The sequence below is a fragment of the Neopsephotus bourkii genome, unplaced genomic scaffold (assembly GCF_033783945.1).
Source record: "Neopsephotus bourkii isolate Nb327-2 ecotype Australia unplaced genomic scaffold, CSIRO-AGI_Nbou_v1 NB_1328, whole genome shotgun sequence".
Lineage (NCBI taxonomy): Eukaryota > Metazoa > Chordata > Aves > Psittaciformes > Psittacidae > Neopsephotus > Neopsephotus bourkii.
In genome coordinates this window covers 1890293-1913575 of record NW_026901808.1, presented here as the reverse complement: position 1 = coordinate 1913575, position 23283 = coordinate 1890293, and the positions used below count along the sequence as shown (strand labels likewise).

The 23283-nt window shown below is 39.2% G+C and overlaps 1 protein-coding gene and 1 long non-coding RNA gene across 3 annotated transcripts in view; one reads left to right on the top strand and one right to left on the bottom strand.

The window, feature by feature from the left end:
- The first annotated feature begins 6500 nt into the window (after nucleotides 1-6500).
- LOC133219162 (uncharacterized) lies at nucleotides 6501-6935 on the top strand. Its single transcript, XR_009727365.1, has 2 exons — nucleotides 6501-6622; nucleotides 6748-6935. It is a non-coding gene; the product is annotated as an uncharacterized LOC133219162 (long non-coding RNA).
- A 1225-nt stretch (nucleotides 6936-8160) lies between these two features.
- The window catches only part of NAMPT (nicotinamide phosphoribosyltransferase), a 29733-nt gene continuing 14610 nt past the window's right edge, over nucleotides 8161-23283 (bottom strand). For both annotated transcript variants that reach the window (XM_061366274.1, XM_061366275.1), the window contains 8 exons: nucleotides 22249-22377; nucleotides 21637-21795; nucleotides 21164-21300; nucleotides 18912-19137; nucleotides 17639-17758; nucleotides 12250-12390; nucleotides 11961-12095; nucleotides 8161-10255 (listed from right to left, as the gene is read on the bottom strand). In XM_061366274.1, coding sequence (XP_061222258.1) covers nucleotides 10142-10255; nucleotides 11961-12095; nucleotides 12250-12390; nucleotides 17639-17758; nucleotides 18912-19137; nucleotides 21164-21300; nucleotides 21637-21795; nucleotides 22249-22377 — 1161 coding nt within the window. In that variant the 3' untranslated portion in view covers nucleotides 8161-10141. The remainder of the gene's footprint in view (nucleotides 10256-11960; nucleotides 12096-12249; nucleotides 12391-17638; nucleotides 17759-18911; nucleotides 19138-21163; nucleotides 21301-21636; nucleotides 21796-22248; nucleotides 22378-23283) is intronic.

The following is a 23283-nucleotide window of genomic DNA, read 5'->3' as shown; positions in this document are numbered from 1 at the left end:
AAGCAGGGCTGGAGGAACGCAGGCAGGCAAACAGGGCAGGCTCTGGGAGGTGGGTTATGGTGCATTCCCTCTGTGGCACTATAGATAGTCCTAAAATTACATACTTACATCAGAGCTGCTCAAAAAATGCACAGTTCATCTCCCAGAGAGGCCTGTTGAGCCACTGTGTGTTGGCAAGTCCTGGCTGAAGCAGTTCAGTCTTTGAGTCCCTTCACAGAATACCCATTCTCTGTACACTTACCTGCCACCTGCAAGGAAGGCCAGGACTTTCTTCTCCATACTTTGAGTCCCTTCACAGAATACCCATTCTCTGTACACTTACCTGCCACCTGCAAGGAAGGCCAGGACTTTCTTCTCCATACTTTGTGGATGCCTGTTCTGTAGGAAAGCCCGGTGTCAGTCAGATGCAGCACGCCAGCTTGCCTGCCAGGTGGTCCAGTTACTGACAGTGGCTATGCCCACAGCATCCCGACACCCCAGAGCCCTACATCCCCTTCAAACAAAGTTCCTAAGCTTGGATGATTGCTATGCTTGAAAGGCAAGCAGACCGCAGACTCATTCTTCCTCAACCGTGTGTGCATTACCTTCAGGACACAAAACCACCTGGGTGCTGTTATGTGTATGACCACCACTGGAGTAACAGTGGCTGGAGGCGAGCTGCCCTCAGGTATCCCTGGCTTACCACCAGATATCACTGGCTTTGCCTGGACCATGTATATCTCAAGAAGTTGTGCTCTCCCTTAAAAATGTTGCTTCTTTACTGTCTCTTCCCACCTCATCAGCATTGCTCACTGTGTTGTAGTGACTTCTGGCACACAAACAGGCATGAACACTGCATTTATGTTCATTTCAGCAGCTTTTAAATGTTGCTGGAGCAGTGTGTTGAGGACATATGGTCAACTAGATTTAGGTTCACCACAGCTGTCTTCCACCTTATCACCAAAGTATGCGGGGTTTCATTCTTAGAAATGAAGGCTCTGACGTGCCTCACCTCAGCCTGCAGCCCAGGAGCCCCCCTGCAGTCCTGTGGCTAGCAAGCCTGGTCCAACATGGACGCTTGCCCAGGGATGGATGAGGTGCCAGGTCCAGGCTGTGCCAGGCAGAACAGTCCCCAGGGGGATGGTGCCCATTTCTCCTCTGACTTTACCTACCTATCACACAAACCCTGCTTCTCCAGGGCTGTGTTTCCTGCAGCCAAATATTCCCAGCACATTCCTTACCTGAAGGTATTTCCTTTCTTAATTAGGAATTGCAGTAGAAACCAGGACTTGGCAGGCAGCACTTCCTGCTCAAAGCTAAAGGGAGAAGGAGATCCCAAGTGAAGGACATCATCCTCAACCTTTCAGTTCAGAGCACTTTACTGGCTGGTAGGAACAAAGGGAACTGAATAGGGCTGGTGGGATTGGATTGCAGGTCTGTTGAATGAAGAAAACCATCATAATGCAATGTTAATTCCTCCAAGGCATTAGTACAGCACTGTGTTTGGTTTTAAAAACAGCAACATGTGACTGCCAGGTAACTAACTACATGGATTAAAACCTGACTCTTTCATTAATCTCAAAATATGGATCATTGAGAGTCATCAATAAGCACAAAAACGTTTAGCAGCGCTGCTAAAGGGCTGGGGTCTGCGGTCAGTGTGTTCTGCTGCTGAAGCCTGTGGAATATGTATAAAGAGGGACAAAGGCAGGTTGCTGTTGCACAAACCTGATTTGCCTGGTCATGGTCCCATGACACTCACTGGCAGGTAGCTAAATACCAACTTGCACAACACCAGAGACAGACATGCAGACTGTCTTGGCAAGCAGTAATTCAGAGACAGATTTAGGAGTAATCATAGATGATCATTTCAGCATAAGCTGCCAGTCAGGTGGTAACTGAAATGGCTGCTTACACAACCCTTTTATGTATAAATCAAGCTATCATTGGGAAGAAGTAGGGCAAGGATCCCAGTATGCAGAGATTGTGAAAGATCATAGCCCATGAAAGATCACCATTACTGGAACGTCTCTAGTCTTTATGGATATTTCATTTTCTAGATAGAATATATACACATCTGTCTATTTATGTATAGATAATTTGCATCTTTGTGGATGTAAAATGTACATATATACATGTGCATATACTTACATACATGTGATCCCTGTACAGTCAGTACATGTAAAATACCCACTGCCAGTGCTCACTTCAAGCCCAGCAAATATGACAGAGGCATCTCAGCAGATTCAATATATCAGGTTTATATACCTGTTTTTTTGAGAGATGGGACATGTCCACAGAGCCTTGCATGAGGTTCTAAAACAAATGGCCCTTTACGTAGAAGTATTTTGGAGTCTGGTTTAGTCCAGAGTTCCTTGTTGAATACAAGAACTGTTTTGGAGTCCAAGTATAAGTACCATGCAAACTAAGTTCTCTCTGCCCCTAGTCCACACCAAACGTCTCATGAAGTGGCTGGTGGGACTGTCCCTTTTATAGTGCCCAGCTTTCCTGTTCATTCATGTCCCTGAGAAGCCTCCCACAAGTTGGTCTGTCACTTGGTAACAGTATGTCTTCAATTCAAACCTCAAGAACTGCTTTGCCACAATGGCTAAGCATTTTTCTTATCCCAAGTACTCCACTGAAGCAGGTGGCTGTCCACACATGAATAAGACTGCAGAATCTTGTTAGCACTGTGCCATTCACCACCAAGAGCTGTACTGCAACATGGCAAAGGCAGCAAGAGAACAAGGATTGGTTTCACAAATTCCCTGAGTTATCTGGAGCCAGATCTTCCAAATTTTCAAAATACATTTGGTCTTGTGGGCAAAGGCACAGAAAGACCAAGGGGCTGGATGCTGAAGGTGAACAAGTTTAGCTTTGAAATTACAGTGGGAGGAGTAAATTTAAGCTCCCGGGGAAGACTCTGCATGAACTGTGCAAGAGAAAATCACTTTCTTTGAAGTCCTTTGAAGGGGTCAAAGGATAAGGGAGACCCTTTTAATATCACCTAATTTAATTTCAAAAAGGCATTCAACAAGGTTTCTAATCAAGTCTTGAAGGAAGCTAAGAAGTTTTGAGACATGGGGGAAGTCCTTACATGGATACAACATTGATCAAAGGATAGAAAACAGCAGGAAAAATATTCAGCTTTCCAGTGTGTGATCTGTGATAGTGATAGCGATCTGTGCTGCAACTACCACTGCTCCACATGTTCTTAAACAATCTAGAGAGGGATGGGTAAGTAGGTGACAGTTTGCTGGAGGTGCTGAGTTACTCAGGGTAATAAAGATTGGAGGTGATTGTGAAGAATTGCAAAAAGACCTTATGAAACAGTGACTGCAAGTTAAAATGGGAGATGAGATGCAGCATAAACATAAACTGATGTGTACAGGTAAAAATAATCCTAACCTCATGTGATGTGTTATAATTCATCTACTACCACTTAAAATACAAAATCCTGGTGTTATGAAAAATAGTTTTGTAAAAATGCCAGTCCAAAGCTCAATAGCACTAAACCCAAACCCAGAGAAACCCAGGCAGTTCAAATGTTAGGCAAGAACAGAGATTGTTACACAGAGCTTCATTCCATTGTAGGAAAATTTCACCTGGCTGCTTGGTGAGAGTGGTAATTCCCAAATTCCATGTGTTTTAAAAGAGTAGTCAATAAAGTCATCTGGAAAAGAATCAGAGGCAGCCAACACACACCTTGATACCCTGCAGTAGCCTTTGCTGCAGTGCTACAACAACCACATCGGTGACACCATTTACATCTAACCAATTGACTTGGGAAAGAATTATTATTTACAGTCCTATCACAACCTGCAGTCACTCCCTTGTCTCATCAGCACACCACATACTCAACAACCATATGGGTTCTACTCTCAGAATGCCTTTGGGCAGGACTCCATGGTAACAGGGAAGAAACTGATTAAACTTTTTCCAGGTCTTGCCTAGCTCAGTACGGGCTGGGGAAGGTAGACCAGGGATTAAACACATACATACCTTCCTACAAGAAAACAGCTATAGAACAGGTTCCATAGCTATAAGTAGAGCTGGAGCTGAATTAGGCTCCAAAACTCACCAAAAATGCTTTTTTTATCTCTGGGGTTCAGAACAGCACCTGAGAAGGTGCCACCTCTGTCTTGATGGGACTAACTGCATGTAAACCTTTTGGAATGTGACTGAGACTGGTGAGTTAAGAAGCACGTGCAGAAACCAAACTGTTTTGAGTATTCAGCAATGTTTTATTACTATAAAGATAGTAACTGTATGCTTCAGCATATGGCTTTTCTAAAGAAACCCATTTGTAAGAGAATGAATTCTTAGTTCTGTCAGGTTCTCGCATGTCTTAACATTTTCAGTCACAACTCGGGACACGAAAGCCAACAAAGGGACACCTTTCTCCTCTGGTTTTAGTGTGTGAATCTATTTGCTTTTGTCTGAAGGTGTAAGGATTGCAAAACCTTGCATAGAGGTGAAATCTTCCTTTTTATCTTCTAGAGATTTATAGTTGCAATAAAACCAACTAATGGTCTTCAAGCAACAGTGCTGGTGGTGAGGCTGCAAAAACCACCGTGTGTGGGAAGAACAGAAGCTTTAATGAAGTTTGTCACTGGCATTTGGCTTAACAAGTAGCTACAAACCTTGGAAATGGATTAAGGTTAAACTGGGGCACATTACCAGACCACTGCTTTGTTATCACAGTGACACCAACACTCTGTTTTGGTTGAACAGCCTCAATGTTTTCACAGCAGATTATAGCATCGACTTGAACCTGCTCAGCTGAGACAAATCATGGGAGGCACCCTCATCAGAGGCAGATTAGTCATCATGCTCTGACCTTTCTGTGACCTACAGGCATATCTCTACCCAATGGCATTTCACACAGAGATTGTGCTTTTAAATTGCTGGGGTATGTCATCCTTCTGACACATCCAACAACAAACTGCAACTCTTTATGCTTAAAATAGGGCAGCATCTTTCAGAATAAGGAAAACTTCCTTGAAAGGGAAGAGCATGCCAGCCTTGCTCTTTACAGTCAGAAAGCTGAGGAATCAGCATCCCAGCGCAGCTTTTTTTCTTCTCCCTTTTGTGGGAAAGAATGTTTGAGACTGATGTTCTTTGCTTTACCTTAGAAGTTATAAAGGTTTAGAGTCCCTTCAGTTGGCCTGCCACGTATTACTTTTATTAATATTTGGTGATACAAATACTTATCCATTAAAAGTTTCCTCATTTCCTTTTGTATAAAAGAGCTTTAAATAGCCACAGTAATAACCTAAACTAGTGACAAAGTAAAACCCTCCAGCCCCCAGATCCTTTCATGCATTATTTATCTACCCACTTGAATTTCTTAAGTACTGTAAGTATAGATAATTCTGAAGCCATATTCAATAATTTATGATCACCTGGCTACATACAATGTGTACTTTGGAACAACTAGTAACAATCAGATCCTCAGATGTCATAGACCAATATTAATCACTGAAGCATAAGTCAATGTAGTTATACATTTTAACAGAATATGCTTGTGTAAGTACAGATCTAGAAACAGCTTGAATTAAATTGAACACAATTGAAATTTCTGGGAAAAAAAGGAGTTATACAACTCAAATTTTCTGATTTTTTGGCTCTAAGGTAAACAAACCAGAAACTTGCCCTTCTACTCAGAAGAGTTGTATAAGAGGGAATTAAAATCATTGCTAGAGGCATGATGGCTCCCTAGCCGTCCTTAAAAGACCTCTCTGCTCTAGCCAGGAATAGGAGAGACTGCAATTGGTTCCAGGAAACCTCACCATAAATTGAAAATTCTAGAAGTTCTCTTCAGAAAGCAGTTAGGAGTAGGCAGATGAAGATTAGTAAGTAAATGGAACAAAGTCTGTTACTTGAGCAGAATCCTGCTGACTTTGCTCCCTTTTCCTTTGAATTGCTCTGGATTACGTTGCAGCAGCAATCAGGGTACTCTTCAATAATACACTGTGCCACAGGAAAATACTTTTTGGAAATGCTCTATCACTCAGTGCTTTTCATACCTTCATATTCTGAATTAAAACCGAAGGTTTAGGTAACTCTGAAGGGTGTTTTAAAATCAGTAACAAGGCCAGCTGTGCTACTAGAAAAACCATCACTCAAATGCATGCATCCTCACAGCTCCTACCTTGAGCAGCTCAGCACAGGTACTATGTTATTGATTACTGTAGAATCAGAGGACATATGAAGAGACACATTTATCAGTCCCTCGCCTTCTCCTGTGCATTCCAAGGCCTGGAATTTCCTTGCAGACTCCTTTGTGTGATGACCTGCGAGCTCACCACCACACGCTCACCATTGGTAAACACCTTGAACTTACACAAAGGCTGATTAGAAGGGAAGGAGTTGGAATAGCTGGAGGTTTTTACCAGCACAGAGAGGAGGAGGAAGAGGCCTGCCTGCCACTTAGGTGGTGCATGTTAGAATCACAGAATAGTTAGGGTTGGAAAGGACCTTAAGATCATCAAGTTCCAACCCCCCTGCCATGGGTAAAGAGAACATAACAGAGACTTTAAATTCAGGTGCTAAGAAAAGACCATTGTCAGAGATCCCTTGTTACATTACAGTATGACCAAGACAGACCAGCAACAAGTGATGATAATATTCTTTACACCAGGTGCCTTACTGATTGATCGACGGCTTGGCTTCGCGAGTGAAGATTTGGGAAGGGCTTTACCCACACTTACTACAAGCACAGTGATCAAGGGCATGTGGGATAGGAAAGTCTGGTTGGAGAAAAAGCTGCTTTATACACCCATACTAACAGCATCTGTGTTTGCAATGTACCCTCTACAAGTTATCTAAGGAATTAGAAGCGTAAGTAATAACGAAAATCATGTCCTAACATGAGACATTCTCTCAGTTGAAGAGCTGACATTATTTTCTGAAAGATCCTGAAATGAACAGAAGGTTGCAATGTCTTTGGTTAATTTGCTTTTAAACAAGGATTTGTAGTAGCTTTAGAAGTAAAATTTGAATACTGAATCTTTATTTGAGAAAGGATTATATCAAATATAAATAGAGAATAGCTTCTTATATCAAATTCAATTACAAGTGCTTCATTTTTGCACACTAACAGGCAAGATGCACCCCCTCCCCCCAAAACAGGGAGGTAAAAAAGATGCCGGTTTCCCTTCTCCAGAACTGAGCTGACTGAAACTTAATCCCTTAACCACTAACTGCATGTCAGCCAGCTGAGCAGCTCCCCTGCAGAGGGCTGTAATGACAGCACAGCTCTGCTCTGCTCTGTGTTTGGCAACAAAGAGCACAGGAATGACATCTGATGCCCAACATCACAACTTTAAGACACAGTCAGATGGCTATTATTTTCACTGCCAGAACTAAACTTTATTACCATGTGTATTACATACTGGTGTTTTATGCCAAGTACATTAAAATTACTTTAACAGAGGATTTAAGTGAGGAATATTTATTCTTCACTAAACAGGTTAAGAAGGAATGTAAAAACCTACAAGAAATAAAACCCGTTTTAAGCTTTGTTTTGATTTTGGCAAAACAAACAATTAAGCACTCTCCTGCTCTCTCCTCAGACCTTTTAAAGTACCAAAAAAAAGCATCTTTTCATAATCATGCAGCTGATGGGAAAAAAAAAAAGTCCTATAAAATCCATTTCTTATGCTAAATATGGTTACAAATAAAAGTATTAAACACAAAACTCCCAATTCCTATTTTTAAATACAAATATTGTATTATATTATGAAATGGGCATAATTAAAATATATCCATGACTGCAAATCTAGCAATTTCAGGCAAACAAACATGCTGTTTGCTTTCACTTGGAAGAATTAGGATATTGTATGGTTCAAGCACTGCAGTCATTTCTGTGAACTCCTTGATGCCTAGAATGTCAAATCGCCAAACACAGATGCACATGAATTCAGGTCTGAATAGCACCAGGTGGTTTTCTTTTTTCCCCTTTTAAAGTTATTAACACTTAATAAAATAAGTGATGTGACAACTTCCTGAAAGTGACATGCACAAGTAGACAATTTGCTTCAAGTCTCCAACTAACAAGGTAAAAGTTTTAGACAATACTGAACAGTTACTAATGTATTTTACGGTACACAAGAAAACAGTGCTTCCACAGTATATCCTCAGTTCTTAAGTACAAAAATATCAGTTATGGGTAGTCAATAGTTATCAAAATCTTTATTGGTACAGAATGAAAGCAGCATTTACTTTATTGTTTTTTTTAAACCATACATCATAAAATTCCCTAGTACACATGGGGAGGAGTGAAATAGGCTCTGTACTATTTACCTGCTACTGATCCTAGGTCCAGATTTAAAATCTTTCCTGGCCAAATACAAACAGTATCATTAATAGCAAAGGGAAGGCAGTTCCTCAGTGTGAAAGGTCAGCATTTAGAGACTTACTAAAGCACTATTTTTGAAACAATACATCACTTCAATGTATAATTACATACACTACAAGTGGAAAACAAGTTTTTATTAACAAGAACTATTGAGACTGGGCATAAATGTCTTAACCACAAACCCTGGAAACATTATGGGTGCTTTGATGTGGCCCTTTTTGGCAAGAGAATAAGAACAATGAAGTATGGCTTTTCAATCTTCCTTTAAAAGCACATTTTATAAAATTCTGTAGCTTAAATTATTTTAGAGGACCCCTACAATTTTTCTATAGCATCGTTTACTAATTAGAAGCATTAATTACATCACTAGATTGAGCCATTGGCCGATAGTTGATCACCAACATAACGCAGGAACCATTTGCTGTTGGGTTTTGTTTTTAAGGGAGGTACTTTTCTAGTGAGAGCCATCCTACAGCACTAGTGAACATCTCAGAGGTTACTACATAGCTTCTCAAATAAAATCCTCATCAGTTTCATTCTCCAGCAGATACTCAAATCAAGCAGATGCAGAGAGCAAACACAACCGAGTGCAGACAGTTCCAAAGTATCTCTCAAGCACATTATTTTACAGCTACCCTCTGCAAAATAAAAGTCCCTCCTCACCCCAAAGAGGCAGGGCAAGAAGGGGAAGCAGGTCTGCCATTCGTGTAGGAGTTTGGCTAGCATAAAGTTTTATTAAAGTTGTTAACAAAAATAGTTAAACATTTTTACAATTTAACATCCAGTCTGACAAAAGGCAAATCAATGAAAAAAATACAAAAAAGTAAAAAAGTGCACTACCCAGTCCAGTATTTTGCTTTAAAGTCATGTCACTTACAGCATATGAAAAATAAACCCAGAAGTGTAATTACTTTAAAATACACCGCTTCCATATTTCAGTATTTTACACATATACTCTATAGTGGAAGAGGAGATCTCTTAAAAACTTTACTCTTAAAATATTGAGGTGCATATGCCAAGTGGGATAGACTTGGCAAGTTAAGTTGCAGTAGAGAATCCTTTCAGATTTGGCATTTCATTTACATACCTTACTGTGCTAGCAAGGTCTGTAGTACCTAAACCTTCTAGCAAGAACAGCAATTTGCTTTAATGCAGATTTACTAATACAGACAGCTACAAGAAATGGTGAGGTCAGCAATTCTATGGGATCTTAAGGAGATATGAGTCCTGATTTAGTTGTCAAATGGTACAATGTCACAACAAACTTTAAGGCCATGTTTTATTTGCTGATTAATGGACAAAAGGCAATGGATTTCCCTCCCCACCAAATATTTTCTTGAAAGTCTGTGCTCATAAAAATCATGAAAAGTTGGAAAGACTTAATTATTGAAACTTTAAATATATTTTACACAATCTTGTTTGTACAAAAATACAAGTTAAATATAAACATAAAGCAATCATGATAATTTTATGTAAATCCATTTTGTGATATTCTGTTATATATAAAAAAGTTTCTCAGCTCTGTCTCATTTGTGAAAAGATCAATACCAGATTGAATCACCACTGGCAAAGGACCCTAAAAAGCACACTTTAGCATTAAATATGGTTTACAATGTAAGTACCATTTCCTGATTTCATCTTTTCTAAAGACTGGCAAAAGATAGGGCAGTATGTCCATAAACCAACAAATAATTTGGCTACAATGTCATAAAACACAAACACACAAATCTGTACAATAAACCCAGTAGCTATGCAGTACGTACTTGTTACACACACACATACACAGACGTGGAATGAAACTTAGTGAGACGCCATTTCTAGTTCACTGTTCTTCAGCCTGGCATTTTGTCTTACTTCATCAAACGAATATGACTTCGTTACCTTTCCATTCTTAAATACTGTATGAAGGAGATCCTGCAAGAAACACCACTGCTTCAGCAACAACAAAGGTTATACAGCAACAACAAGGTTATACAAACTCAAAAATGAGCACCCAAACCCTTACCCCTGGTAAGACTAGAGCTTTACACTGTCAAGACACTAAATCTATACAGCTTCCTCTGACACCTTTCACTAATGGTTAGGCAGAACAAAAGCTTTGTGTTGAGTAGGCCCTAAAGTGAGCTGTCCATATCTGGCCAAAGCCAAATATGCACGCTAAATACACCTTACTAGCTTACAGCTGTTAAGAAAGGTGATACTCAACCAATTAAATACAATTCAAGATTTCATTTAAACGTCTGTGATTTCCTCTAGAGCAACTATGGAAAAATCAAAATCAAAATCTTTAGAGTCCCCTCTGCACAAACATTCTGTAGAACAGTGCACAAGAAGTGCTCGCAAACAGCACACTGAAACAGCAACAAGCACAGCTTTGTGCAGAAGCTCTGCTGTTGTGTGTTAGCACAGCAACAACACTGAGCAGTTGCTGTGCCTGATGACCTATTGCAAGGACGTGTGGCATTACGTCCACAAGAATAGATTTCCCTGTAACTTCCCAGAAAGCCCCAGAACCTGTGCAACAAATAGACCCCTCTAATGTCCCAGGACAATTTCTTTTAATCAATTATTTCACCCATCAAAAATTAAGGAGACTATATATATATATATTGCCTAATTTGAGAGCCAAAGACCCGTGATTTGTTTAGATTTCTCACTATTAGGTGCCTCCCTCTATACATATAAATATAAATATATGATGATATTAATCACAAACATATACATGCATATTTGTATATATGACTTTGAAAAATACTTTTTCCTAGATGTTTTTTTCCAGAACACGTTATCTACAATATATTGTTTTCTGTCTTGAAATTTCTCAGATCTCAGTTTTATGCTTACTGTTGCAGAAAGTAGCACACCTATTAGTACCCCTCTGCCTAGCAGCACAGAAATGTGCTTCTGTATACCAGAAAACTAAAACTTCCAGCTTCTAAAGGCTGAAGTGCAAGTTGATAACTTATTTTCAGCCCTCTCAATTCAGGGAGACTCAACATGCGCTAAAGTTAAGCATTTCATTGCTTGCACACTGCAAATACAGAAGATACCAAACTGAAAGCCTGACACTGGCATAAGTTTGTGCCTATTTTACTGAAATAGCACTTCATTTTGCAGTTGTAAAGAATCAACAGGGAAACTGAATTCCCGTTTTAAATTTACATCTTTGAACACTGGGTAACTACTCCATGTACAGAGCATTAACACCTGAAGGAACTATTTAAAAATCCCAGTGGTTAAGTAGAAACAAATTTTAGTTATGGCTGTCCCTCTCCCACCTCCATCTCGGAGCACTACTCAAATTGTGCAAAATAGCCCATACAAAACTACTTGTTAGCATATAATCTGCAACATTAGTTTGGGGGAAAAGCAACAATGTTCTCTACTTTCTGGAGATAAACAAAGGACAGATTTCTAGTTGTAAAGCCTGAACATTCAACTGGCCTCCTAACTTTCTGCTGTTACTGACTCTGGCACCAGGGACATTTGAGGTAATAAGAAGGGAGCTGAACAAAGATAATGAAAAATAAATTCTGAAATTAAGTTTTTAACTAAAACTTGATTTTTCTCAGCTTACTTTTGCATAACGAACAATGTAATACACTTTGGAAATCCATACCTGTCCATACTCTTCAAGGTCTCCCTTGCCTTCTTCAAGCGTCACATAATCTCCAGCAGGTGTCCTATGCAATGATAGTCGTCCTTTCTTCGACCTTTTGTTCGGGTCGGCAACTGGATCCTTGAAGACATTTACCTAAAGTGCAAAGAGTACTTTATTTTAAAGGAAAGGGCTTTGTGGAGCTCGTGTACCAGTGCAGGGGCTGGAAGTGTAATGGGAAATGTCAAGGGTTTTCAAGTGGGGAGGCCTCTATTGAAAACACAATGGTAGAAGTTCTACTAAGACTTACCCCGAGACCATTGGTCACCACATAACTACACTTAAAGGAACAGTTTAAGAGGTCTCTGGTTAGTTTCTGCAACAAAGCTCCACCAGATCCAAAGGCAATATTCTCAATACTCCATTTATTCTTCTTCATTCCCTCCACAATCTAAGGAGAAAGAAAATTATGATGGTGCATACTTTCAGGTGATGGCATTTTCCCATGAAAATATTACACTACTTAAACAAGATGCTTTTACAGACAATTAAACCAACTAACATTCAGTTTCCAGGAGTTGTACATAACAATTCTGTCAATACTTGGCACCGGGTTTGCATTTTTTATTGTGATTCCAGCATGGCATAATTGTAGAAAGCTTTTGTTCTAAAACTATTTATTATGCCAGCACGTATACTTCCCAAAATAGGGGTAGTACAGTAACACAGTGCCCAGACAATCAGAACTCTAAAGAAAAAGAAAGACTTTAAGGGAGTATTTCAGAGTCTTCCAATTACTCAGAATTATGGGAAGACTTCAAAGCATAGCATGTATCCTGAAACAAAGCAGTCATCTTGCTCAGCAACTCCAGAAAGTTATTACCCATTTGAACAACAATTTCAACAGAGCAGCTCTCCCCAAAATCACATCAACTAGAATCAGATTAACAATTATGAAGTTGGGAAATGGAAATACATAAAGCTGCTCAAAAAGTTTGCTTTGCCATCTTCTCAGGCAGGTATAGATCAATTGGCACTTCACTGCTATCTGCAGTCAGTTAAAACTTACTATATCGTTTCCTCCTACCTTAATTCTATCCAGACAAACATGATATCCTCTAACCTGGAGTAGTAGGTGCTAGTTCAGTCATGCTCATAAATAGCCAAGATTTGTTTCCCTGACCTGTTACCCTTACTACAGTGTGAAATGATGCACAAGAGTCTGAACTCCTATCTCCCAACCATTTTACTAAAAAAAGTGTGCGAGAAAACTTCGGAGTGGGTAAAACTGCAAAAATCCCATCCCTCCAGAAAAAAGGAAGGTGAGAAACAGAATGGAATGACATAATCTATAGGGAACAGCACAGTTCCAGAAATCAACATCAGAAATCTGGTAATCTTAATTCTGCGCAGTCTCAGCCTACTGCATCAAACAGAAATGTCAGAGTAGCACCGAACAGAGCGATTTCATGAGCTAGTGATGTCAAACCACTTTTTTTAAGGGACAGCTAAGGCAAAACTAAAGTTTCATTCATAAGGGGAAAAAAAAAAGGCAATACCAACTTCAGACAGTGGCAAACCGGTGACTAATGTAAACAGAAGGGCATACTATTGGGAACAGAAGAATAGTCTGCTTACTCATTTAATCACATGCAGACTCCTTCTTCACAGATACTCTCAGTCTGACACCTGAGAAAGGCCAGCCAATGGAAGAGGTGGACTGCAGAACTACCACCTTTTGAAGGTATGCTCTAAACACATCTCCACTACAGTTTTAGCAGGGATTTCCCCAGTAGAGATCTCATCAGTGTGTTTCTATCATCCTAATGGTACCAGCTTACTCATCTTCATCTAAGAAGCCAAGGGAAATGAGCCTTGGGCACTACCACCATGACTTTCACTTTGGAAACTTTGTATTCTGAACAAATACCCCCTCACCACACGAGAAACCTGGGAATTTTAGCAGTAGTCGTGCCCTTTCAAATGGTGACCATGCACAAAAGGAATCCGTATTTTCAGGTGATTTGGTTCTCCCAGAAGCAGTTGAAAGGGGTACTCAGGGAGAATACAGGATTGAAATAAATTAAATTCTGCCTTAAGCATCTCAGAACGAGCAGAAGATGACAAAGGAAGGGTAAGAAAAGGGATTCTGTATACCCTCTACTTAAGCATAAGGCCAATAGTGCTGTAAAAAACCAAACTTGACTGGGCCTAGATATGGGCTTTGCTTATCTACACCGTATTTTCAGAAGGCAAAGGTAAGTAAACCCCACCTGGACTCTTATCAAGTTCTGTCCAGCTGCTGACCTAGCCTGAAGCTACGTGAACTGTTGGCCAAGCCTGAGCAACGTATTCTACTCCTTTCCTTATCCAGTTTTATAGATCAGGTCTGACACTGAACTCACTGCAACATGCCTGCATGATGTGGCACAAACACCTGGTATAGACAACATCCATCCTACCAAGGCTTAGAATTCATGTTCGCTGGTACTTGTAGGTTAACAGATGCTAGTACGAGTATAGCATAGTTCAGCCATAGCTGCTTAACCTTCTTGCCTGGGTGAGAAGAAATGTGAAACCCCTTTCAACTCGTGTTCCTGCTCTCATTTGCAAACGGCTTGTTCATCTTGTGCTACAGGCACAACTCCTCACTTACCCTGGCTGAAGAATCAGCTTCCACCTTTCCTCTCCCAAGGGGTTTTCTTACTCAGACTGACCTTTGGCTGGTGAGGGGTGGGGAAGGGAAATCGAGACTAAGTTGAAAGACAGTTCTGACTTTACCAGTGACACACAGCAGAGGCCCAGAGAACAGCTTCCTTAGGTATGGGGAAGAGATGGCAAACAGCAGCAGTAATAGGGAAGAAAAGAGGGAGATCTGAAATAACTGAAGCCTCCACCAAAGGAAAACAATTCAGAAAAAAAAAAATCTTATCTCACACTGTCAAACATATACAGGCAGAACAGCTCATGTGTCAAGGTTCTGACCAGCTTCCTCTGATCATTATGAACATGATTAATGTATCTACTGTGACTCCAGATTAGAGGATTTTCTTTGTATAAAAAATTAAAGACATCTGGAAATTGAATGTTCAAAGAAAATCCTTTGAAAGTGTAGTACAGTGTGGAGTTAGCAGATTGGATGATTTTTAGAAGTGAAAATGCTACAAGAAAGTCAGAAAAGGTTCCTTACCTGTTCTACCAGCATTCCCTATTAAAACAAAGAATTTTAAAATCCAGTTTATACTGATATAGAGTTGTTTTCTATATTGTTGTTTCTAACTATTAAACTAGCGAACAGCTAGTTTGGATATAGTCAAATGAGACTGATCTATCATTACTCATTCTAGCTTTTCCCTATCGTACCCATTACCTCTCATCTGACCCATAACAATAAGTCATGCCTAGAAACTAAGACTGATAGGAAGTAATGAGAATAATCACTTGCATAGGCTATAAGAGGCAGGGAGGGAGGAGAAGGATGGGAAAACAATACATTCATGTAATTCATTCATGTAAACTCCTTTGTGAAAGGGATGAATTATACTTCAGAGTTGGCTTGGGTTTGGCTGGTTTGTTCATTATTTTTTTAAATGGCAAGCTATTACTCAGTCTTTCAGAAGTCAGCATCGTAACTTTGGGTTTGTTGACATGAGAGGATAAAGAGATGCACTAAACTTATGCAATACTAACATTAGGCTGCAAGAACATTGGTCTTTTTGCTCCAACATAACTTGCTGCTGTCCAATGAGAAGTATCTCTTTCTTTCCTGCCTGCTTCTCCGAGCTCAAGACAACAGTTTGTTTTCTTTCCTGTATTGTGCTAGTGAATGCTGGCCCATTTTGAGGGCCAATTTAATTCACTGAACCACAGATTGATCACTTCTGGCCTAGTTGGTTTGCTGCTACATGTGTGGGCTACATTAGTTTAATGACCAGTGAGTGGTTCGATGACCAAAGCTGACATGAGGTGCACTGCAAGATCAGAGAGTCAGGAAGAGATGACAAGGTGGCCACTAGGCAGGAGTGAGTTGTATCTGCTCCTAGCAACTTGTGGAACTGGATCTTCTACTATGTATTGCAGGTAGACTTTTTCTCGTAATCAGTTACAATTTGATAAGGAAAATGTGTACACAGGCAGATCACCTGAACAAAGATTTGTTCCTTCTGTCTCTCATCCCCTCCCATTAGCTGATGGAATTATTTTCCTGCTCTACTTAGAACTTGGAAAGCAGTGCATTTTTATCTCTAATGTCAAGATTTTAAATACTAGTTTTAATTTTTTACTACAATTGATACTATATGAGCATCCTTGAATTTTGTATATAACTTACAGAAAGCAACCTTTGAGTTCCTTACAAGAAAGGATTTATAGTCCAGTTTCTTTCCTGTCGCAACTCATGAAAATCTCAACCACAACATACTTTGCCTAACACGGGCATCAGTCCTGTTAAGCAGCTGTTGAGAACATGCAGAAGTTTATTTAAAAGACTCTTCCCCTGGTATTTAATGATAAGAGTTTCTTTCCAGCTATTAACCTCTCATGCCTGTGCTCTGTTGAGCATATCAACACAGTTGTATATTCTCAATAGCCACATGGGACAAAAAAATAAAGTTTGCTTCAAGTCTATTGGAGGAGGAACAAAATATAGTGCATGACTGCAGTACAGCTGGCATACCAGTAACAATCTCAATATTAAGTGCTCTCTAAGGATCTGAGTGACAAACTTGATTTCCATCATTGAGCTTCACATTATGCATCCATTTGAGATGTTCAGATAGTTGCAGACTAACCAAAACCCAAGACCAATGTCTCTCTCTCGAAGCATCGAAAATCAGCTTTGTTAGGAAGCCACTAAGGATGTGCCTATCTAGAAAGCCAAGACAAGTGTCAATAAAAATCAAGTAAAATTTATCTTAAATTTACCCAACTTATTTTTGGTTTTCAGCTCTAATTCAGCTGACAATGAATGATCACAGACAAACCTGATAAAGCCAAATCCTCCTTTTATACACCTCTCATCTGTAGTTACTGCAGTTTGTACCTTTGTGACCACATTATATTACCTAGTATCTCCATCTAGTCAATAGTGGTGAATAAGTAGTTTCAAGCATTCAGCATCTACTAAATAACTAATTTTTGTCTGGATGAACTGCACTTTTGACTCAGACTACAGTCTGATCTTCAACAGTGCATATTCCACTAGTTGCTGAATCAATGAACTGGCCTCCCTTGTTTTAAAAAAAAAAAAAGTCTCCTTCAAATCTACACCTTCAATATATGAACACTTCAGATGTTATGTAACTAATGAGCCAAACCCGTTAGTTACTACTATTCCTCTGGCACAGAAATCATGCAGTATGCCTTAGGTATCCATGAAAAGGCTAAATACTGCCAGACTTTGACCTGAATTAGACTTGACAAGTAGGATGAAAGCAAACAAAAGGAGAGACAGTGGCAGGAGAAGGTTACAACAGAGGGAGTAGGAAATGCCTTTTAGGGTTTTTTTTTTTATGCATCTTAATAATTCCCTGTGGAGTTATAATGAATTTGTTTTATGCATTAGGATATCCTGCCAGTGTCAAATGAAGGGCAGGGTGGGGTCAGCAGTCTCTGCTGCAACATCTGACTAGTCATAACTGAGTCCAGATTAAATATCAAGATTGCCAGTGTCACCCTGACACATGAACAGGATCTCCTACCTCTTGCAACGTGTTGATATCCACACCATCCCCTTGAATAACTCTGAGATACGGTGGCAGCAACTTGTAGCCTTTTGAGTTCTCTGTAATGGGAAACTTCTTCCCTAAGATCTCCAAGACCTATTGAAAAGAGAGACCGTTCAAAATTAGAATATAAGCCTGCCATTCCAATAAAGAAACAACTTCCACATTTCAGTCACGCTCTCTCAAAAAAAAGAAAAATCCATAAGTATGCCCACATATCCAGCTCTAAATCTACCCACATAGGCTCTGAAACAAAAAAGCATGCCAGCCATTGTGACAGAAGCCATTAAATTAAAGCAGTCAGAGACCATACAGCCTTTATGAACTTGTACCCAAGAGCTAATCAGAACCTCCTTCCCTCCTTTCTGTCTTTAGTTGCTGTCAGTTTTTGCTATTAAATGTGTCAACTGAAGATTCTGCTGTTCTTTTGTCCTTCCTTAAGATGTTGGATGAAGCTTTTGGTTTTCTGAGATCCTGTTAGCCACTAATAACTAAAATGAAACACTTCAGTTTGGAGTTTTTCTTATCAGCTCTGATAAAGATTATTCAAAATTCATGTGTGATGTCACTTGTCCTAAAAGAAAAGGGATAAAGCTGTACATATCTGATTTGATACAGCATCAACATAACTAAAATCTCCCCTACTTTCTTAATAAAGCAGGGCTGGCAACTACTCAAATATCAACAGCTTTTATTATAGAATGGCAACAATCATTGTGCTCTCTAAAGAACTATGAGGCTAGAATCATTTTTTAACTTGGACGTGCCACTGACTTAAATGCATGTCTTACTTAAGAGAGAAGAGTGATAAACTTGTCTTTGTAGCATAAACCAGGAAACTACATTAATACACAACTAAACCTGGTGCTAAGAGGTTCTATTGGCCTGGCATTTACTAATACTCAAGTTGTTTCCCATTTTATTTGTCATGAAGTGATGAAAAATTTCTCCTTACAGAGAACCATTTCAGCATCATTAGACCCAGTAAAACTGGTAACTGTTGTAAAAGCTTCAAGAATGGTATGCAAGAATGGGTTTGATGATGAAAAAGATTAAACTATTCAGACTGCAGCTTTCATGTGTATATTGAAATGAAGCAAATGTTTACATTTTTCATAGGTCCAAGTTATCCAGCATCAACTACATACTACACATATCAAGTTAGACATTATATTCCCCATGTTTATTAGCTAGCCATTACAAAACAAACAATTACCCTTATCAATGACTTCAAGAAAGGATTGATTACCTTTAAAACAGTGTCAAGGGGATTCCCAGAATCTGGTCTAATAATAAGCGGTGCCTCTGGACTTCGGTCTTCAATTATATGCCTCAAGTCATCACCCCATATTTTTTCACAAGCATTGTAAATGTCATAGCTGTCACTAACCACAGATACAGGCACTGAAGAAAACTGTGTCACTATGTGTTCAAAAGCATCTTTTTCATGATCTTTCCCCCAAGCCGTTATGGTACTGTAAAATCAATTGAAAAATCTGTATTAGAGCAGCATTAATATGTAAACCCACACATTCTGTGTTTCCTACCAGCAGCAGTTCAAGATAACACCAGGCAATATGATTACAAGACAGCATAAATTATGTGCTTATCAGCTCTGTGTTGCATGGACAGTAAACACACTATATACTGAGTAAACAGCACCCTGTTATCTTTGACAAGTCAGACAAACACTTGACACACAAAACCTCTTTCACATGTCAATGTGATTTTTTTTTCTTTATTTATTTAGCATTTGTGCGTTATTCTTAAATCTGAAATTCAGGCAGTTGGGGAACTACAGATGCAAGAACAGAACATCGGCCCTGGCAACTTCAGACTACAAAGAGAGAAGCAGAGCACTAACAGCGCGTGTTTAGGAAAATCTTAGAAGAAAACACTATGTATTTTCTTTTTTAATAGAGATATAAAACCATTATGGTCACTCACACAACCATTCTTCTAGAGGAACCTCAGGGCATTACCCTTGGTACAAGGGTACAGGCAAGCACATAAAACAACGCTGCTAAGAGAGGTAATAAGTTACTGAATGCCAGCTGACCTGCAGGTAGCTGTTCTGAATGGGGCTGTCACAGACCAGACTGTACAGATCAACTGACTTTAGTAACCTGTGTGTGAACACCTACAAATGCTCTCATGCAAAGCGCATGTGTGCAGTAGGAGCTAGAGGGCATTGAAGTTTTACCACAAAATGCCACCATTAACCACTTTGTGGAGAGGTCCCAGATCACAGTAGTGAAGAGACAAAGCAAAATGTGTTTCAAAGAGACTGGGGCAGCCCAAGACACCACCCTCATGGCATGCCAGAGGTAAGCACTACTCTCACAACACAACCTCACACTGGAGGTTGTGTAACAGTAGATCAGCTCTGGAAAAATTCAAGTCTTTTGCACGAGAGGCTTTTTATGTATTAACTTGGAAAGGGTGACTGCAGTCTGCCTTTGGCAATGTGAACTTTAACTAGGGTAGTTTGAGCTGTCTGCTCTCATACCACCACTTCAATACGCTGTGCAAAACACGCTTGCTCTCTTGGCTCCATGGGCTTGCTTTCATTACAAAGAATTTTATAGTTGCTTGGGCCATCATTTCTGGACTTGACCGTAGTAATAAACTAAGAGTTTCAGACAAAATTTATCATTTCTACTGATCAAGCAGGAGGTCTAGAACAGCACTACAGCAATGCTCTAGAAAATAATGTGTTCCTTTAAAGATGCCTACTACCCCTACACAGGTTGCTCGTGTAAGCATTTCCATTATCTGTCTTGCAGTCCTAAGTGAAAAATATTCACTATGTAAAAGCACTAGATTTTTACTTGATAGGAAAAACCTGACAATCCTTTCCTTTATATTCTGCCCATTTCAGTTTACAGACATGGAAGTAAAATCCAAGGATCTGTATTCACTTCTGAACTTCTACAGGATCTGAATATAAAAAAAAGATCAGAGCTTTTAATCTCAAATGTCTCAATTCTTTACCCTCAAAAACTCATTCACAATTCCTAGTGAGAGATCAAGGATTTACCATTGACTAAACTAGTTATGCTAATAGGAATCTTCAGACCAATTGCCTCTTCTGGAAGGAGAACATTATGTGGGAGAATCCAGAATTGCAACTTATATGGGTTTGCATTTTAGGATTTTATGTTTAAAACAAAATTCAAAGTTCATAATGTGAATCCGCAATATCTACTTTAACCTGTAAGCCTTCAAGTCCATTCTAAAAAGAATCATCCATATTTACTTAGACTTTATAATAAGATTATAGTTAAAATATTTGAACACATTATAGTCAAGAACAACGCCACAGCTGTGCCCCTAGAACATACAGAGGCATCTGTATTGAACTTCAGCCTCAACAGCTGGATCAGTCATGGCTAATAGTGTATGATATAAGTGAAACAGCTTAATACTTCTGGATACAAAGATGCATAGGAAAGAATTACATTTTGTTAAGCTATAGCAAAAAGACATTCACAGCCCTACCTGTGTTCAGCAGCTGGAACAGAATACCCTGGAACCGGATCTTTTGTACCGTAGTACTTTTTAATTAATGCAATTCCTGCTACAGTGTCTGTTCCTTTGAAGTTCACCAAATGAGCTGAAGCTCCTATCCCTGCAGTCTGAAAAAGACACAACTTTCAGCTGCCATGCCAAATATAGATACCATCCAGTCACCGCCTAGAACTAGTTTGTAACAGCAAAACTGACTTGGTTCCTGTTTAACCAATAACCTCCTCATGCATTTACACAGTAAAGACACCTTCCATATAGAAGAAAGCTCCCCCAGTCTAGTATTACAGTTTTGACACATACCTATCCCCTCACCGCAGATCTCCCCTCTCCACAGTAAGTCCAAATGCAGCTCAACAAGGACACAACTGGTAACAGATACATGCTACAATCCTTTATAGTCAAGAACCGTTAGACTCCTCGAATTACTAGACAAGTCATATTACCTCTTGTGAAGAAACTCCTCTGTAGCCAAAGTCATGCAGTTTATACTCCAGTCCATCTAAGCTGCCAGACGTCTCTAGCAAATACTTGGCCAAAATCTTTTTCTGCTCTCTAGAGTTCGTAGCAACTGTGATTGGATACCATGACTGAACAAGAATGGTCTAAAACAAAACCCATCACATTATTAGGTGTAGGTTTACTTAGGACTTGAGAAATCCCCACTTGGCATTTAATCAGGCACAAAAGTGTCTAATTATCTTCATCATCCATGCCTCCAAAAGTTTGCTTTAGGGCCAAAGTAATTAGCCTTTATAACACCTTTATAAGGCAGGCCAGTTACTGACCATCTCTGGAGTTACCACTCCCAAGCTACAGCCACACAATTCCCCCCAAACTCCTTTCCTTGTGGATAAAAGCACTGTGAGATTTTCCTTTAATCTCTTGCGAGGTAGGTGAAAAAAGTCTCTGTAGAAGCCCTAAATGAAGAATCCGGGCTTATTTAAGCAGAAAATGAAAGCTGCCAGAGATTTCCCCTTAAACCAGTGTGATTCAGCCTTTAATTTAAGTGCGTTAATATTTACTTAGAAAAAATACGCAAACTTTCCAAAACTGACCTCAATCCAATTTGTGAGCCAGTAGCACTCTGGATCTGTGTTTTCTACTGTGAAAAGAACATTTCCTCTGGGAATTACAGAGCCCTCAGGAACAGCCTTTATTTCTATAGGAAGATGGCCATCGTATTTCTGTGGAAGAAACAGTAATACTGTTAGACAACAGGAAAGACTAGGACTTACCTCTCACATTCTACATAACTACATACATATAAAAGTCAGGTTATGAGTTTATTTATAAAGCCTTTTTCTTACTCATTTCTTTCAGCCCTAAAAATAACTTTATTTGTTTGCCTACCCATCAGCCCAAATAAATAAATACATAAAAATCCATGTTTATCAAAATTAAGAGGAAAATCCTGTAGTTTAAAAATGGTCTATTTACCAAGCCAAACGCTGGTTATCAGTTGTACTCCTTGTGCAAACTGAGTTAGGAAGACTTAAATATTCTATTAAAATATGTAACTTCTACCCACAGAACAAGAAACATCAAGTAAGATAAAAAAAAATAAAAAAAAACATAAAAGGTTAGGCATTATCTAGGGTTTCAAAAGAAACCTCTCCTTTTGCTTAGTATAGATGCATGCCTTGTTAATTTATTAGAGCAGGATCCATTTAACGTCTATTTTAAAGAATATTTTATCATCTCAATTAGCCTCTAAACATGACATCTAATCTTGAAGTGTCATTCTTTTGTCAAATTCAGTCCTTCATCCCTTAAGGACTAAACATTGTGTGAAATATGCCTTTTGAAAAAGAGTGAGTTGCAAACAGCAACCTCAAAAGGGTAGTTTTAACTTCCTGAAAGAGCCCTGCAAGCCAAACTGATAATACTTATTTTTGTATATTAATATTTCTTGACAAACTATTCTTTAAAGGCAATAAAAATTGCATTAATTCAGAGTAATTACACTGATTCGTAAGTAGTACCTAAGCTTATTCTCCCATGCCCCAAACATATCAGAAGTGTCTTCTACATTGCAGTTAAAAAGTTCCCTCAAAAGTATAATATGCTGAAGCATATTGTGTTTATATACC